This window comes from Cyprinodon tularosa, unplaced genomic scaffold, assembly GCF_016077235.1.
Source record: "Cyprinodon tularosa strain WSP-4 unplaced genomic scaffold, ASM1607723v1 ctg80, whole genome shotgun sequence".
Classification (NCBI taxonomy): domain Eukaryota; kingdom Metazoa; phylum Chordata; class Actinopteri; order Cyprinodontiformes; family Cyprinodontidae; genus Cyprinodon; species Cyprinodon tularosa.
Window position 1 is genome coordinate 375,841 of NW_024039563.1, and position 18,908 is coordinate 394,748.

Consider the following 18,908-nt stretch of genomic DNA (forward strand, 5'->3'; position numbering starts at 1 on the left):
TGCTAAATGGCTCGCCATTCCGCCCCGTCTCCTCCAACCATAACCAGAGCCATTTATTTTTGAGACCTTTATCTATGGTTGTGACATCTTCCCTGGAGTTCATGAACTGCATCATGCCCACTCCATGCCGTTCTATTCTCTCTATCATCCTTCTCTCCATAAAACGTTTCAGTTGTTTATTTTTCGACTTTTTACATGTCTCTCTGTTGAATGGAGACGTAAACGGTGCAAGGTTGCTTTAGCCAGAAACGAGAGGAGGAGATATACGCTTTCCTAAGACCCACCCCCTTCTTCTTCTGATTGGCTACTACTGTTAGTTTCAGAAGGCTTCTTTGCAAACATTGGCTGACAAAGACAAGAGGGATTTTGATTGTCTTTTATTTATTTACCGTCAATTCATTTTCAATTTTATTTTTTTTTTAACCCACGGGCTATCGCTACAAGCTGGAAATCCGGTCTGGGGCCGGAATACTTGAATCTCTGCATTTAGTACTCTAAAAGCCTAATAATGTTATTTGTTTTTGGATAGATGTTATGCAGCTTTGAAATGTTTTGTTCTAAGCATAGAATAAAGTAATATTAATTACACCTAATTATGCAATATTTTTACAAGATATCAATACAAATCACTTAATACCATTTTAGTGCCTTTATAAAGTTTGGAAGAAACATTTCAAAGAAAAATAATTATTCATTAAAAGTTCTTGCAGCAATTATTGGATGAAAACATCATATAAATCAAAATGCATACCAGCTCATAATAACACGTGGAATAACAGGAGTAAAAGATTTGAGTAAATGGTCAGATTTAATTTATGCAAATTAATACCGCTTCAGTAGTGATAATCTGACAATGTTATGTGCAGCTCCTGATCCACTGATTCATCTTTAGTGCAACTATTTTTTAGTTTGTTGTTTATCCAAAGTTCATGCAACTAAAGAGGTGGTACTATTTAAGGCATTATTTAGAACCAACGGAAACCCTGAAGTGAGTACAGGGATCTGATTTACAAAAATGTTATCAGGCTTTTCTTTGTTTCTTTCTTTATTCCAAAATGACTTAAAATAGAAGAGGTTAGTTTAGCATCCTGTCCAATGGGATTCTGGCAAGCATTGGATAAAACAGCCAACGTAAATTGAAGCAGCACCATCTTAATTGTTAAAACTTAGAGTTAATTTGTTATACATGAAAGCATTGTTTCTGGCAGCCACTCAGAATCAAATGCTGAGAAGTTTTAACTGAAAAACCAAAACCACTAATAAGGAATAAAGAAAATAGATTAAACAGAACTTAAAAGATGCGACAAAGCCACACAATTATGCCTGATCTAAATGTATCTATTATCTTTCAAACCTATTACCTTAACTAATCAAGCTCTATGAATTTCATGACTCTAAAGCAGGGGTCTTCAATGTTTTCTAGGCCAACGATCTCTTAGTTGATGGCAACATGGTGCGGGGATCCCCTTATTACATATTTTGTATGGGACAGGTGTTGTGAATGAAACGGTGCCCAGCTTGAAAGAGCTCCTATGTGTCGCTGAATGTGTGCATTGATGACTGAAAGACATCTTCTGCCTCTATTTATCTGTTTACTACAGTGTGTTCAATTATTGTTAATGTGGATTTAAAGACCTAGTGGAAAAAATTGCAGGGGGAATATAAAAATAAAAAAGTCTAATCAACCAAAACTTTCGCAACCCCCATGCTGTACCTCTGTGGACCACCGGTTGAAGACCTCCACTCTAAACGACTTGAAAGAAAACTTGTGAATGAGCTGAACACAAAAAAATAACTCTCTGAATGTTTATAAGAACACAAAAAGGTGTTGTTTGACCATTGCCAAATAAACCCCACATAAATGGGCTTTCAAACAATAATAGCCGGCATTAACAAACGTTTTATCTAAATGTTCACATGCAAAACTAAAGACTTAAAAGCGTAAAGCCACCTTTCCGTATTCAGAACAGATACATTGCAAAAATTCTAATAATTTTTTCCTTAAAATAAGTGCATTCATTCTTTATTTGAGAATTAAGCTGGGACACTTTGCTAACGTAACAGGAGAATTTTTCATTTAAAATAAGAAAAAAGCTTGCATTTTCTTATTTCAAGTGCATATTATCAAATTATCTTATTTTAAAAGTTAAAAAAAGCTCATTACATTGGCAAATCATCTTATTTACCTGCTCAAAATGAGGGTAAACTCACTTAAATTAAGACATTTTAACTCTTTCTGGGTTGTTAATGTGGAATACTGGTTATCTTCAACTTCAAGCTCTGCGAAAATCTCAAACTAAATTTACATAGCATCATTGTTTCTCTATTTCTTGCTACAATTCACAAACATTTCACATCCTAAGGGTTGTCGGTTAAAGCTATGGCTTTCAGTGTTGTTGTGTCCTTGAAAAGACACTTCCGCCTACACATTTTTACTCCCCCACATTGCCTACTGATGTTGGTCAGAGCACGCGGTGGCAGCAGCCTTGTATCACAAAGACCCATCAGAACGCCCTTTGACATTTCTGACATTATCAAAGAACCTGCAGTGAGCCAGTTTTAATAAGCAGGGCAGAAAATCTTAAATCTGTAAATAAGAGCTAATTAGTACATCTTCAGCCTCTCTCATTCTATTTCAGTCAAATCAAACTTGTTGTAACTTAATGCTAAAAGCTGTGATAGTAAGCATACTCTTCTGTTACACTCAAAAATGTCACCACCGATACGCTCATTTTTTATGGGTCCATAAAGGGCACACATCAAACGTCACTTGCGTCTGGTCGCAAACCAGTTTTGCTGGTATGCTTCTACACCATCGGTCTGGAATTTCTAGGGACGCACAGCAGTTTCCCGCCAAAGCGCAAAGGGGAGCCTATTCAAGAACTTGCGAGAACTTGTGTGAGTGTTTATCTTCCAAAACAACAATGGCGCATCTGTAAGATATCACGGTCACATGGAAGAGAAACAGATTCTGTTAATGGAGTTGGCAAAAAGACTAACCTATATATGTAGATTAACCTTTCGTCGTAGTTGTCAATTGTTCCTCGGTTTTTAAAAATGGCGTGCCGACAAGGACGACCACACAGACAGCCGGAAAGGCATACCAAAGACCAATCACAGCTGCTTTTTGTCTGTGCACTTCCGTTTGCAGTCTGCACAGGTTTGCAACCGACCGACATGTAGTCAGGATTTTTTTTGAGGAGTGCGACGACGGTTGCAGAACCCTTGCGCGAGGGGTGTGGTCACGCACAGAGACAGATTTGGCGGTTGCAGAGGCTATGCGTCAGAAGCAGAAATTGGCCTTAAGAAGCTCTGACTGAAATCTGGGCTTCCCTCTCCAGCACAAACACTCATCACATGGAAACTTTAAGAATTACAATGGAAATAAGAAGATACCCCGACTTTTATTAAGTTTATCTGCCATGGAAACAGTGTCTTAAAACACATTTACCTCCTTATTTGCAAATATACTTGCGGGAAGTGCAGTAAAGAAAAGAACCCTGCGCTGTTAAGACTGTTATTAGCTCCCTCTAGGCAGGTGAAGACGCCACAGCCCTGAAAGCAGAGAGCAAGCTTTAAGTCCCCACCACCCTGTTATGCTTATAAAAAGTCCTGATGGGTAATTATGTGATGCTTCACAAATGTATTCTCACAGTGGTTTGCACCAAAAATATAATCGGGCTCTTATTTGGGTTAGAAAAAAACACTATAATTCTTGAGGTTAAAATCATTTCTAAAAATAGACCCAATCATTACTCTAGAGCTCTTCTGTTGGCTTCCAGTGACAGACACTAAAGAACTTCTAAGCTGCTTTAATTCTCATCATCTTTGCTCTAACTTCACCGTTATGAAAAGCTGACTAATTTATTTCTCTAATCTGAAAAAGAGCAATGATAACTGTACTGCAGTTGTCTACTTAATCTCCTGGAGGGAAAAGCATTAACATTTTTGAAAACCTCAGTCAAAGCAATTTATTTCGATTTGAGTTAAAGTTTAAAAACATCTCCTTAAATACATAGAGATTTTGCACCTAAAGCACCTGCACAGAACGATCCAGGTTGTGCTCTGCTCTATCTTTCCTTTAAAAAATGTTTCTCTAATTGTTTTTTACTTTACTAATCACAAGAAATGCTCATCAACACTTCTCTTTGATTGAAAGATAAACTACACCCATATTCAAAGGTAATTCTTTAATCCCATGACTGAAAAATACAAAGTCATGTTTTATGATTGAGTGAGACGTTAAACCCTCTTCGTCGCTCTGATGTTTGTTTTTTTTTCAGACACAGGAAAGAAGCGGAGGAGCTGGATTTTGTTCCCCACAGATTATCTGTGTCATGTAAGGACATAGCAGAAGGTTTAACAAATATTACAACTTATTTTTTTAAGATCATGCTTATGGAGGAGAGGGCGCTGTTTTTCCTACAGTGTTTTTTTTTTTTACTGCAGTGAGCTTCGATAACTCTTCATACTGCATTATGTGTTTGTTTTTAAATGTTCTGTTTCATCCGATGTAAAAATGCATTTTGATGTGCTTCACCTCAGAGGAATTTTTCCATTGCTAGACTCAAGCTGCACATTATACTCAAAGCACAAACGGTCCAGATGAGAGAGTTCAGGATTTGCCGCTGTGCAGTGAGGAGGATAGGGGAAAACACTCTGCCAATTGATCGGTTTCTGTGATCGGTAACAAAAGATGGTGATCGTCGAGCACATACTTTTTCATCAAAATCGACCGATTATGATTGACGGCCTTTGATCGGCACGTCACTAATCAAAGCATTATCCTATAGGTACCCGGACCAGGCACTATAAGACACTATATATCGGTTACTGGTGCTCAAACTATGACACAATATCTTCATTATGTAGAGAAATAAATAAACACACCTGTAATACTACAGAATCGATTAAACTGGCTTAATTTTATTTACTGCAAACTGACTACAGTGAGTGTTTTGCAACCAAACGTCAGTTTAAGACCCGTACCAGGGTTTGGCCACAGTTTGTGTAAAAACAAACTGCCATTTAATTTTATCTCTTCTATTTCATCCAAAGCATGGAGCCCAATTCTCATCTCCAATATCATCATTTCCACTTAGACAATAAAGGAGACTATAAGGGGTTGCGCAGTATTTGAAAATCTGGTGAACTTGATAACAATGATAAATGCTATCAGCAAAACCTTCTGACACTTTGTTAGCTAAACATTACACTAGCAAAAAACTGCATCTTCAAAGCATTTGGAATATATTAGCCAATGGTGTGAATATTGCACACACTGATATAGCAGAGTTGATGATATATTGTTAGATGTGCTGTGTTAGGAGTTTTAGCACAAACAAGTACCTTGCTAAAGTTTTGGGTTTCCTTTTGCTGTGCAAAAGCTTTAACAGCAGAGGTTAAACAGAAAATTGGCACAAAATGGAGGACAATAAACAGCAGAAGATATATTAAGCTTATTTGTTTTAAACTGCGTATGGTTATATTAAGCTTGGCTTATTTACACTGAAGCTACCCTAAAATGAAAGGATCCATCACCTTTACCAATTCTCTAATCCAAAGCTTTTTACGGCTCAACGCCAGAGACATAGAACATTTAATGAACGTAGGGCTGTAACAATTAATTGTGACTAATCGATTATTGAAATAATTGTCAACTTATTTAGCAATCGATTAATCTGTAACTGGGGTATAGAGACTCTGAAACATGCCTGTAGTTAACAGAACAACCCATTTATCTGAAATGTAAAAAATGTTTGCATATTATATAATTTTTGTATATGAAAAAAAAATGTAAATAAAGCATTTTAAATGCGACAATAATCACATTTAATGAATTGTAATGCAAATTAAGGCCTTAATTAAAAAAATTATAATTTAATAACTTTTAATGATTTTTAATGACCCGTGGAAACCCTGAATATGCTCCATTCAGAACTCCTAAAGTGGAAAAGTTTTAGTTTCACCTGGTTTAATTTTGAAAAAAAAAAAATCTTCTTTAAGGAACATTTGGCTATCTGCTTATTAAATCGATCAAAAAAATTATTGACAGATGAATCAATTTGCAAAATAATGGTCAATTGCAGTTCTAAATTAAACGTTTGTTTCATTGACGCTCTGTTCATGAATTTTACAACTGGTCTGTCAAACCACTTTTTCCTTTACAGCATGTTTAACTTTGTAGATAAAACCAACCTTTTGTGTTTCTGTCACTATTTAAGAGTATTAGATCACTTACTAACTGCTATTCTTCAGGGACATCTTCAGAACATTTTTAGGTATTTATATGGACTAACCCTTGTAGACTTATAGGACTGTGCCACATTATTTACCCATAGGTGCTTGATACGGATGATATATCAATAACCAGTTTTAAAACCAGTTCATACTTTTCATTTCTCTTTGGAACAAAAGGAAAAACCAACCATCGTGCTAACTTTGCATCCCTGCTTCAATTTAACATCCATAATCCTTTGCTGCATCACTATCCCAAGACCAGATAAACACCACATGACCACACGTCCTGAAACAAAAAACAGCAACTAGATGTAAATAAACATTAGTTTGTTACATCTGCCCAGTGGGCATGCTTCCCTGTAAGAAAATTATTTACTGCTTTATTTTTAAGGAATGATTTACTACACTCTATGACAATAATAAAATGATCACACAAGACAATATGGATGCTAAGTATTTATACGAGGGCTGAAACAATGGTGATTAATCGACTATTAAAATAATTAATCCATGGAGTATAGGGACTAAAATTATGCTTTAGCTGTCAGAGCAACCCACTTGTAGCTGTAATTATAACAAAAATTGCAACTTTTTGCATTTAATATATTTAAAAAAACGTTTGGCTATCTGATTATTAATCGATTAATTGTAAAAAGTAATCGGTTTGCAAGTAATCATTGGTTGCAACCCTAATTTATACATAAGAGATTAATTTCTTGCTGGTTCTTTTTTTATCACGTCTTTCAAATGTGCAAGCATTCTTTATATTAAGACTATTTCCCCTATTTCATGCTTTAAACATATTAAACAATAAATGCCCTGTTCCTATGTATTCACATCCTTTACAGTAGCAGATGGTAATGCTTTTATTGGCATCATGTGACGTTTGCTAGGACCAGTAAACTCTTAGCTAAACTGTAACACTGACCACTGCTACGTCTACACAACTCCTTTTTTGGAAGCAAGATATGAAAAATAGCAGTTATTTTAACTCTGAAAGATGATTATCCAGTTTTACTCTCATGACACCCCCTAAAATTGTTTGAAATACCATATATGGACTGATAATGCAAATTACTGGGTCCCCAAGACTGCATTAAGCAATTCAATACACAATATATAAAAAATAAATGATTCACATAGGTAGGTAACCATTTTGTGTTTCAAAACGTTGAATTTCGCCAAAAGGTGAGATATATTCTTGTCTAATTATTTAAGTATTGCAGCTGCATGTTTTTTTTTTCTGACATTGTGGAAGTATAGCTGAAATGACCCATCTGTTTAAGAACATTTCATATATCTAACTACTACATATGTGTTTTTGTAAAGAGCTGCTTGAAAATAAATAAAAAATTAATTAATAATGTTTCAAATTTGAATTGAAAACAGCAATTGAACTTAAAAAAGGGGAAAATATGTCAATGATTTTCAGAGCCACAAATATCTACAGGTAGATCTGATCTAAACATTTGGACTGTTTTATAAACCAGAAATTTAATTTATAAAAACAAAACTGGTTATGTAGGCTATAGACATAGATAGCTTTTTTTAATGTCGATGCCTGTGGCTTACAGTTAATAAACCCAAACATTTCTTATAAATTGAAATCATACATTCATAAAAAAAAAAAAACATTTTATTAGGCATTAATGCTAGCCTACTGAAAGATATATATGATTAAGGGACACTCAACTTCTGCAGCCGTTCCCCTGCTGATATGTTCCTGCTTTCTTTGTTTGCAGCTTTTAGACTGTCTGACTTGTTCATTCTGATCCGGCTTTCTCTTGACTTTAGCCCCATTTACACTACCCACTGAAAACTGATCCGTTTTCTCTGGCCTGTTAGTGGCGAGCTACAGTCTCTAGAGGTAAACAAGCAAACCAACATGGCGGCGCCCGTAACATCCAAGAAGTTTGGTTATAGTTGTGATTTTTTGTTGTATGCGGAGAGTCAGGCGAAGAAGGCAGCCTTTAGTGAATTTACTTGACAGAGTCGGATTTTGGGAAGTGGATATGATAAACGATCTTATCTGGGCCTCGAGACGCAGGAAACAGCAACAGACTTTGAGGTTCATCCCACTGCCAGGCAGAATAATCACTGGAAATCGTGTGGCACAGTAGGGAAGCTAGTATTTTATATGAATGCCTGAAGTTTCATGATTCTGGAGGCTGACTGTAAGGATATAATACGATCTGCTCATTAACTCTTTGTCCTCTCAGAACCGCGCCAAGCCCTACTGATGAACTACTGCTATGTTAGCTGGGTTCGCTTGTGTCTGGCATGGTATGGTTCGGTTGTGCGCGGCACGGTTTCAAAAGGGTAGTGTAAAAGGGTCTTAAATTTCACTGAGGTTTACACTGGGGCCAGCTGGTTAGCCATAGTGATACCACTGCCATTAAACGCTGTAACTATCTCAAAGGGAGCATTTGTCAAATCCTGATGAAAAATTTGGTAACTGTCTTCCAGAAGTAAAAATATTTAGAGATCTACACTATCTGGACCAGACAGCTCACAGTGAACAAACACCAGCAGATAAGGACTTGAATATTTTATGCTTTTTTATTCTTCCTCTAGACTTTGGGCTTAGATTTTTTTGATGAAATCCAAAGTTGTCTTTGGATCAGTGAACTTGGGATAACTATATACAGAAACTACAGGATATACTGCCTACGTTCTCCATATAGTTGACAGTCTAGGTCAGCAATCTCTTCCATTATTGATTCTTCTGGGGTAACAGCCTCTTTTTTAAATTCTTCTTTCATTGGTATTAATTGTAAGCAGTAGTCAAAGTAAAGAGAATTAAAACATAAAATTTCTTTTTAAAGAAATTGATTTTTGGGTTTTATCAACTGTTAGCCACAGTCATCAACATTAACAGAAAAAAAAAAGCAATTTATGTCTATAGCCTCTACATGTTGAACTGAATTACTGAAAAATATGAATATTTTTAGATATTAAAATCCACATGTACAGCTAGGAAACCCTTTAAACTAGGAACATTTAGAAGATCTAAACACAATCTAAACGCGTAACGAGCAGCGTTTCACAAAATGTCTGAAGTTATAGATTTGGTTCACCTAATACTTCATCTCTTGTGACACTTTGACCTCTGAAACCAGCAAATTCTTACACTAATTACTAAAGAGCACACTAAAATTTTATGACTCCTATACCTCAGTTCTCGTGTAAAATACATTTGTTTGCTGGTCTACAGCAGCCCTTTATCTAAACCTAAAAATTTCAATAGTTTGTTGGAACTAAAATAATAATTTCAGTTACAAAAGTGTTCCTCGTTTATGCTGGTGAAGGTTCTCAGTCATCCAGGTCATAGTCATTCCAAAAAAATAAAAAAAAATCCACTGGACTTGGTTTGCAAGTTTGAAGATGTTTCGCTTCCCATCCAGGAAGCTTTTTCAATTCAAAACGTCAGGAATAGTTTGAGTTCAAGGTTTTATAGAGTAGCCCAACAAAACCTTGTTTTTGTTTTGAAAACATGCAAATTGGGACAGACCAATTTTTTTTGGAATGTTTCTCTTTTAGTTCACGCATTATAGTGTAAAATACTAAAGTCAATAACCTCAAGACACAGTAAAAGGAAAGTATAGTTGAGAAACTTGTTAGTGTACGAAAAGGCAATTTAAACAACAGACAAATAATGAAGACAGAACACTTTGAAGTGCAGATAGTTCCGATTACAAAACAGAACAAAAGTCCTCTTGAAACAATTAAATAATTTGTTTCCTTGATCAATTTCCTCTGGTCACAGAGCAACAACAAATGAAGCAAACACCAAATGATTAGTAGCTGACATCAAACTCAGCAGAGTCCCTCTGAAGGATCGTACTGCACACTTTAATGGTACCAATATGCCTTAAAATATTTTACCTATGTACTAAAACACCAAACATCTCCAGATTTTGTTCAATATGCCTCTGCTCTATGTCCATCTTGTTTTGCAGAATAAAGTGCATCAATGCTGTGTCTCCTAGGCTACAGAAAAAGGCTAATTCACTGAAACTAGTTTAATGCCAACAATTCAGCATTTCATGACGACAACAACCTGCCTTATTAAAACCCCTTAAACAAGCACATTATTGCTTTAATCCTGATCTGTATGACTACAATGAAAATCAAAAAGCGCACTGTGTTAATCACTCAAACATGGCTGTTGGCTTCATACTATTACATAAGAAAATATCCTGAGTACCTTCTCCAACAATTATTAGCTCAACATCAACCGACGCATGAAAAAAATGCCTCTGCTGGTGTGTGGGAGCAAATAAAGATCAAGTGTTTTTAGTCTTCTATCATCCTCCTTGTATAACAACCCATACTCCTACCTAAGCTGGTTAGGGACTCTCTTATCTCTTTGTAACTCTCTCCACCCCATCCTCCTGCTTCACTTTCAGTGCTTTGGGGGAGCTGGGAGAGCTGCTGAGGGAAGGGGAAACAGGAGTTATTCACAGGCAACACAGAGCAAAGGAGCACCAAAAAAAAAAAAAAAACAGATCTGCCTGAGGAAAAGGTGCAATTAAAGATGACTACTAAAATATATCAGTAAACGGCTGTTATCCTTAAATAATGTTCAGTCTGCAAAAAAAATATGTCTACTGAAAGAGTAGGGGATGATGTCTAGTAACGAATCAATCCACAACAGATCAGAATATTTGAGTTTTCCTTCATAGTTTCTATTTTACCACCTAATAAAAGGTCAAATATTGAAAGTTAACACAATAAAATATATATTCTAAATTTTCTTCCTTTAAACTAAATTAAGAATGCCTTCAATTCAGGGAAAATAATAATAAATTAACAGAATCTACGTTATATGCTCTTTCTGACATAGAAGCAAAACTCTATGAAGTTTAGGGGGATGAGTTGTAATGCATGAAGAGGATTATCCTTATTTGTTGGATTCATCTGGATTAAAAAGTAACACTTTTTGTATTGTTTGTGTTATATTTGGTAGAAAACAACAAAAAGAAAACAACACAGAAGATGTTAGAGAAAAACAAAACCTAGTATTAATAAGGAAAGACTAATGTTTGAAAGTGGAAATGAAACGTTCAACCAAACTGACTTACCAAAAACATGGCGGTGCCCTTACCAAAACATTGTGAAACAAAGCTTTGTTTTTTTCTCTTTTACATTTATATTTTTCGCAATCTCATGAATTAAGTCAGTTTGGTTTAACTTTTCATATCCACTTTTTTTTTTATGTTAGCTCTAATGGTCAAATATTCTATGCAGCAAACAGCAACAGTTTATAAATAAAAAAAAAGGATTTTCTGATGGTTCCTTTGTCATTTCAATTTCTCCTGCATCTATTTTAATTTATTCTTTCCTTTTGATAGAAGATGAGAAACTATTTTATGATATATCAGTAACAATTCTTGCCTGACCAATCACAGAGTCCTTTACATTTGGGTAAATATTCGGTGAAATCCCCCTTTAAGAAAACTTCAATATCCCTTTTAATAGACTAAGAAAATATTATTTGATTACTCTACTTGTTTAATTTGAAAACCAGACTAAAAATGTAACGCTTAAATTAAAATGAAACTAGGGTGTTTCTGCTCAGGAAGGCTGTTGCCCAACTAAGAGAGAGTTAGACACACATTAAATACAGGCCAACATAAAGAACCCTAAAGCAACAGATCACAGCATAAATTTCTGTGTTAAAATAAAGTACAGATCATTACAAAATTAAATATTTCATTCTTCATTTCATTGAGGTCCACCAAGAAATGGAAACAAACTGCTCAAATCAACTCTTGCTTTCCAGGACAGACACTATAGCAGTTACTTTATATTTTAATAACAAGAGCTTTGTGTAATACCAACTACTAATACTATATTTTCTTTAATTGTGATGCTTGAAACTATAATGGGATGCATTGCGGCATGCATGTTTATTACCAAAAATAAAACATTTTTATGCTGTCCTCAACAATCCCCATTTTCACAACCTTGCTTCAGATATTTGTGAGTGATCCGTCACAAATGGCTTTGTGTGAACAAACAACAAGCTTGTACGATCAAGAAATCCCCGCATCTTTATCTTAGACAAAAATAAAGAAAAAGCACAGAGTCTGAGTAGAACTAAAAATAGAACAATGAAAAACCTGGATATGAAAAACAAGATGTGTGCTTGTTTACTCACTAAAACACAATCACAAAATCCCAACACCAAGAAGAGCAATAAAAAGTATTCATTTTGGCAGCTCACTTGTAGCTTTTAGGTTGACTGATGTCAACCACTTTGTTATTTTTGGATATTTTATATCATGGAGAGATATGTTGCTCTGAGATCTTTTGGCCAACTTCCTGTTGTTGGACAGGGTTTTTCTTTTATATTCTGACTGAAGAAAAGTAGCTTTCCAACCAATTAAATCCTGACTTATTACTTTTTCCCAAGGAACCAGATGGGTTTGAATAGATTTTTTTCTACTTATAAATAATCTACATCAAACACATTTCTTTTTATTCTGTTGATATTTCTCTGATATTGAAATGTATATGGTGATCTGAAAAGCTTAACTGTAAACAAAAGTGAACACGTTACCCCTAAAATATTCATCTTACAAGGACCTTAAACTAACAATATTTCTTAAAGCTCGGCCTCTTAAACAGATAAACTTTGAAAAACAAGACTGTCTTCAATCTTTTTTAACATGAACAGAAAACTATACACAAAAACACCTGCTTTAGCATTCCCAAAAAAAGCACAAATCCTGAAGAAATTCTTTATTGTTGTCCATATTCAATTATATATGATGGGAAATGTCATATTTTCACCACAAAAGTAGCTGCAGACATTAAAACTATGTTTACTGTTTACAATTTGCTATTTGAATTATTTTTTTTATAATTCTTGTACTTAATTAATAACCATATAACAAAAGGCATCTTGAAAAAAGAAAACAAAATATAAACAAGGTGAAGCTAAAACTACAATGACGGGAGCATATCCACAGACAAAAAAAAGTTTTAATTTTGATTACAAAGTATTTAATTCCCCCCACCCCATCCCCAACATAAGCATAAACACCCCACTGAGTGGGTTTCTGTTTTAGCTAAAGGCATGTTTTAAGAGTCTGTAAACTCCAGTTAACTATTAATCTATTACTAAATTAGTAGATGGTTATTAAAATAATCTATTAATCAGATTATCTGTTTCTAAACAAAATTAACTGTGGTCAAAGACAACAACAAACCTTAGCAGTGGTCCTCCCATGTTTTAGCCTTATATCATCATCTTATAGCATCATCTTCAAAACTGGAACATGTTACTAATAATGTTTGTAAAGCAACACCATTTAAGTTATGTTTACCAACCCACTAGAAGTTATAATTAACAAAGTAAAAAAAAAAATGCTTTTACTGCCAACTGTAAATCAGCTATAAAGCAAATTAATACCTAGAGGGGTCACTAATGTATTCAGCTAAATTAAAAAGATATGTGTTACAACTTGGTTTATAGTCGTAAAAGCATTTATCTAACCTCAAAACATGTTAAATTATTGTAAAACATAACTAGTTCGACTATTGTTGCAATTTCATCACCAGCACCATCTTCAAACATTCTGAAATGCCAATATAAGTTGAAGCACATGCCAAGTCTTGTTCTAGGATGTTCTAAGTTATGTATAGATCTAAAAGATTTTCTCACCAATTCCTCTAAGCATTATCATCTACTCATCTTTAAATCAGGTATTAGCAAAAGTGGCAGATAGAATTTATCCAAAACGCCAAAATTATTAGTTTAATGCCAAAGGTGAATGAAATCACAACTGAAAAGTAACACTTTACCAAAGTATATTTTTTATCTATTGCATCAAATCAGTCTTTTGTTGACTTACATTGACTGTGATTCAACTTTCAATAGTTACAATGAGGTGAAACTATTGAATGCCAAATTAAATTTTGACATGCAGCACAAGTTTCATTTTGAAAATGAAAATTTTCATTTGGAAAAGTTTCGATGCTTTCTGCATACAAGCCTTAGCCCTTAGAAATAAGTATATTAATGAAATAAAACTTTAAATAACATCTAACTTAGAATCTATTTAGGGGGGAATCTTAGATAATTTATTATTTAGAGTATCATTTAATAAGTAGACTGCAGTTTGTTTCAGTGCAGTTTGTTATATTCTTTGATTACCTGCCTTATCCTTCAATATACTTACTTTTATGGCCTTGATTCCTGACTTGGTGATCTGAGTCATCTTGGCCTTAGAGATGGGTGGCTTGTACTCAGTCAATGTGTACAGCTGAAAGATGAGAGTAAAATATTACAATAAGCAAACGTTTGAAATATTCTGTCATCAAACAGAGGTGGATTAATCTACTATTTAACTCTTTTATTTTGATAACAATCAGTAGTTGATTAGGTTTGCTATCCCTAGTCGGTCCAATCATTAACACCAAAAGTTTTCTAGTAAGACGGGGTATAGAAAACAGTGAAGTCTGCATTTACGGTGGCCGGGGTGGATCAAATACAGAACCACAGACAAATAACTGCGGCGCTTGTTTTAGCTCTGTGCTATAATACAACTAGACGCAACATCCAGGGAACGTTTTAGCAATGTTATTTTTGATATAGTATACTGAACCATGCATATATAAAACAAATACAAGGGCAAATTCAAAGCAAACTTTATGTCGAGGTGTGGTATATCATTTAAATCAGCTAACCCAACAAGTTATCGTGTACTGTTTCCTTAAGCTATTGCTAGTTTGTAGCTTTAAAAACCTACCTGCCCTAAATAAATATTACGAATATAAAGTAAAAATAAATACTTTAAGAACAATATTAAACACACGCCTGCACTAACTGGCACATTACACTTGAATAACCTCGGAGGTAATGATATTTTGCGGCCTTGTGTTATACTGCCCTCCTCTACCCCTTTGCTAACATTGCTAACGTTAGCTAACTAGCCTGTAAAAACGGAGCTTAACAACAGGTACACGAGCTGTTTAGGATTTTTCCCCCCACTAGTTACACACAAACCTCGTTGTTGAAGGCTTTGACGGCCTCCATGATGTTGGGTTTTCGCTCGCAGGTCTCTAGAAAATATAAATATATTTCCTCTATAACCGGTGTAAGACGTGCATGCTCGGTGTTTGGTGAGATGGAGGAGACTGGCAATATGGCGCATAACCTCAATAGGGAATATGCTGACAGAAGGGCGACTCCTAATGGCAACATGTGGGAACTACATGTTGTAGATATAAGACTTAGATTTTATTTTGTTATTTTGTACACACAAGTGTATACAGAAAGAAATTTCCTTTTTTTAGTATAGCTCTATAGTGCAGTGCCAAAAAACACTGTGGTGAAAAATAGTGACGTAATCATACAACTGTATAGTTACAGTAACAACATAAAAAAAATTTTATTACATCAAGAACATACAGTACACTGCCCTAAAGACCATATCAGTTTTTCTTTAGCTTTTCGTACATATTTTTGTGTTACCAGCACTTCTCCCCATGTATTTCTATAGGATTTCATGTTTTAGATTAACACATCGTGCTGTTAAATTATGAAATTGAATGGAATGGATTGTTTTATACATAAAAACACGTGAATTGTGTCATGGTAAGTATTTTTTTTCTATTAATAATAATATTGAAAGTAAAATAGCAATGTATGCTGATGATACAACTTTCTTCATTAGTCGCAATCCTTATTGTTTACCGGACCTTATAAACCTTTTGGACATCTTTTCAGAGCAATCTGGGCTCAAACTTAACTATGATACAAGTAAAATATTAAGGATTGGAAGTTTAAAGAAAAAAAACATCCTTTCAAATGAAATATTAAGGGCCTGTTGTGTGGACAGATGGACCAGTTAACACACTTGGCATTGTGATCCAAGAGAATCTGGAGGAGTTCAGTAAATAATGATAATAACGACTAAGAAAGCAGGATAAAATTCTGCAATTATGGAAAGGGAAAAATTTAACCTTGTATGGAAAATATCTATTATTAATTCTTTAATTACTTCTCAATTTGTTCATTTATTTCTGCCTTTACCAGCTCCATCACATTTTTCTTTAAGTTTTATGAACAGAAAATCTTTGATTTTATCTGGGATGGCAAGCCAGAAAAGATAAAAAGAAAGGTTTTGAACAATGACTATAAATATGGGGGTTTGAAACTCCTCAATCTTGAAGCTATGTGTTTGCCTTTGAAAGCATCAATTGTTCCAAAGATGTGAACAAACAATAAGTGGTATAGAAGTGTTCTATTGGACAAAAAACATATATATTGTATCAAAAGAAATTATGATACTAGTGATGTCTTCCCATTTTCCATATGAAGAGAGTCTGCTTGGGAAAATCTCAGTGTTCATAAAGGAAATAATCCATTCATGGAGAGCAGATAATATGGATGAATTCTAATATATTAATAGATGGACAGCCTTTCTTTTGGAAAAGTATGTTCAAAAGGGGAGTAATCTTTGTTAATGACATTTTTAATAAGAACGGTAACATTATGGAGTATGAGGAATTTAGAATTATATATGGTGATGCTTGTTCAAACTTTTCCTTTAACCAACTCACTGGAGTAATTGGGAAAAAATAGAAAAAAATAATTAACAATGGAACTACTAAAATATATGTTGGTAAGCCTCCAATAAGAAACTCTAGTCAAAAGGCAAAAGGGCAAAAGGGAATTAAAATAAATAGAAAAATATATACATTTTATTTAATAAAATAATCACTGATATAACAAATATGGAAAATGGGAGGACTACTTTGACTGCCTGCTGCCGTGAGATAAAATACTTACATTATTTATAAAACTACTGTTGATGTGCAAAATTATTATTTTCAAATTAAAATCATATACAATTTCTATGTGACAGAGTCAGATAATTGCCGTTTCTGTTGTCAGGAGTCTGAATCCACCCTGAATTTGTATCGGTGTGTCATATTGTGTCTGTATTTAGGGTGGAAGTTGAAAAAATGTGTTTAAGGATTGGTCTGTCTATGAAGCTTGATGTGGTTTCTGTTTTACTGGGAGAGTTTATCAACTGTCATGACTTTGTTAATTTAACAATTGTACTTGGTAAAAAGTTTATCTTTAAAGCCAAACATAGATTTTCACTTAGTATTAATGTCTTTAAAACATTTATTCAACATTATTTAACTTTAGAAAGTTTTATGGTTGAAACCGATGATGAAGCCAGAAAATATAAAAACCAATGAGAAGTTCTCAGATGTTTATTATGAAAATGTAATTTGTGGACGAGTGAATGAGTGAATGAATGTGAATGAGTGTGAGGGGAGGGAGGATTTTGGGTTGGTATATTATCTCTGTAAATGTATCCTGTGTTGTCATTTATGTTGATTTAATAATAATAATAAAAAAGTAGTATTTCTTTGGTTTCTTTGCTCTGATACCTCTAAAATAAACGGGAGTAAATAATTTATTTTAGAAGTCCCATTATAAATAAAACAAAGCCAATTTTAAACACTGCCTTTAGCAGATAAGAAAAGTCCTTTAGGAATAAATCTACACCAGGACATCAAGGTTTTACCAAAACATCCATTGTTCAATTCATCATCATCATCATCATCTTCTTCTTCTTGTAAGGTTTTATGGCGGTAGGCAAACTAATTAAAGTGCATTACCATCACCATTTGATAAGGAGTTAAACAAGGAAACAGGAAACATGACTCACCCCCAGGAAAAAAAAAGATTAAATAAATAAAACTATTAAATCATAACTTTTCTAACTATTTAACTCAGCATAATAAATAGCAAATATTTCAATTTATCTTTAAGTTACTTTCATTCTGCCAGTTTCTGATGGTCCTGTTCGTTTTCCCATCATATTTTCAACCGTTTCCCAGTTTAAATCTCTCACTTCAGGGTACTTTTCTGTAGCTTTCAGTATTATTTAGATTTTTTTCAGTTTACTTTTGTCATCTCAGCAGTACAATTGATAACTTCTACCATGAAAAGTACAGAATTCTTTTTTTTTTTTTTTTTTTTTTTTTACAATTAATGAGTCTTCTTCTGGGGCACTCCTCCAGAGGTTATGCACTCAATGCATTATCTGAAAATCTACAGATTAAGGCAAACCCTAATTTTTGGGATCAATAAAATATTGAATAACAGTTGGCCAAAAAACAAACAAACAAAAAATAAAACAAAGCACTGCAAACCCATGCTGAAAAACTATAAATCTGATAAAGAACAGCCAAGTAGAAAATCTGCACTGCTCTTTTATAGCAAAAAGAAGAACAACTACAATCAAATCATATTAAAAGGACACATATTTATTGTTAACATATTTACATACAACCTTTACATAAAGAAAAGACAAAAATAAACAAATTCTCAAAGTGATCCAGGCAGGACCCTCTAGGTTTTGTGATAATTATGTCGAACGTTAATCCAAAAAACTAAAACATGTAAAGTCACATAAGGGCAGCCTTTGCTGAATAAAATCCCAACACAATTTGTCAAATAAATTTAGAATTATTGTAGTAATAATTTGTAAAGCTTTACAAAAACTAAACCACACTGGAAAAAAACTGAAATCTAGATAAGTAATTTTGTGCATTTGTTCTTGGATTGAGGAGGTTAAAGAGACATTTTGCCAATGGAACAAGACAATTAACGTTTAAAACGAGAAAACGCAATT

General features: G+C 34.1%; 1 protein-coding gene across 3 annotated transcripts in view; it reads right to left on the reverse strand.

Annotated features, from left to right (window-relative positions):
* Window positions 1-15,412, reverse strand: part of scaf8 (SR-related CTD-associated factor 8) — a 39,696-nt gene extending 24,284 nt beyond the window's left edge. The window contains exons 1-3 of one of the 3 annotated variants that reach the window (XM_038271565.1): window positions 15,257-15,300; window positions 14,430-14,513; window positions 10,581-10,674 (exon numbers count right to left, since the gene is read on the reverse strand). Coding sequence is in view for 1 of the 3 variants with exons in the window: in XM_038271564.1 (XP_038127492.1) it covers window positions 14,430-14,513; window positions 15,257-15,286 (114 nt within the window). In the remaining 2 variants the exon portion in view is untranslated. Of the gene's footprint in view, window positions 1-10,580; window positions 10,675-14,429; window positions 14,514-15,256 lie in introns of those variants that run through there. The other 2 variants (XM_038271564.1, XM_038271566.1) reach the window with 2 other exon arrangements.
* Window positions 15,413-18,908: the final 3,496 nt, after the last annotated feature.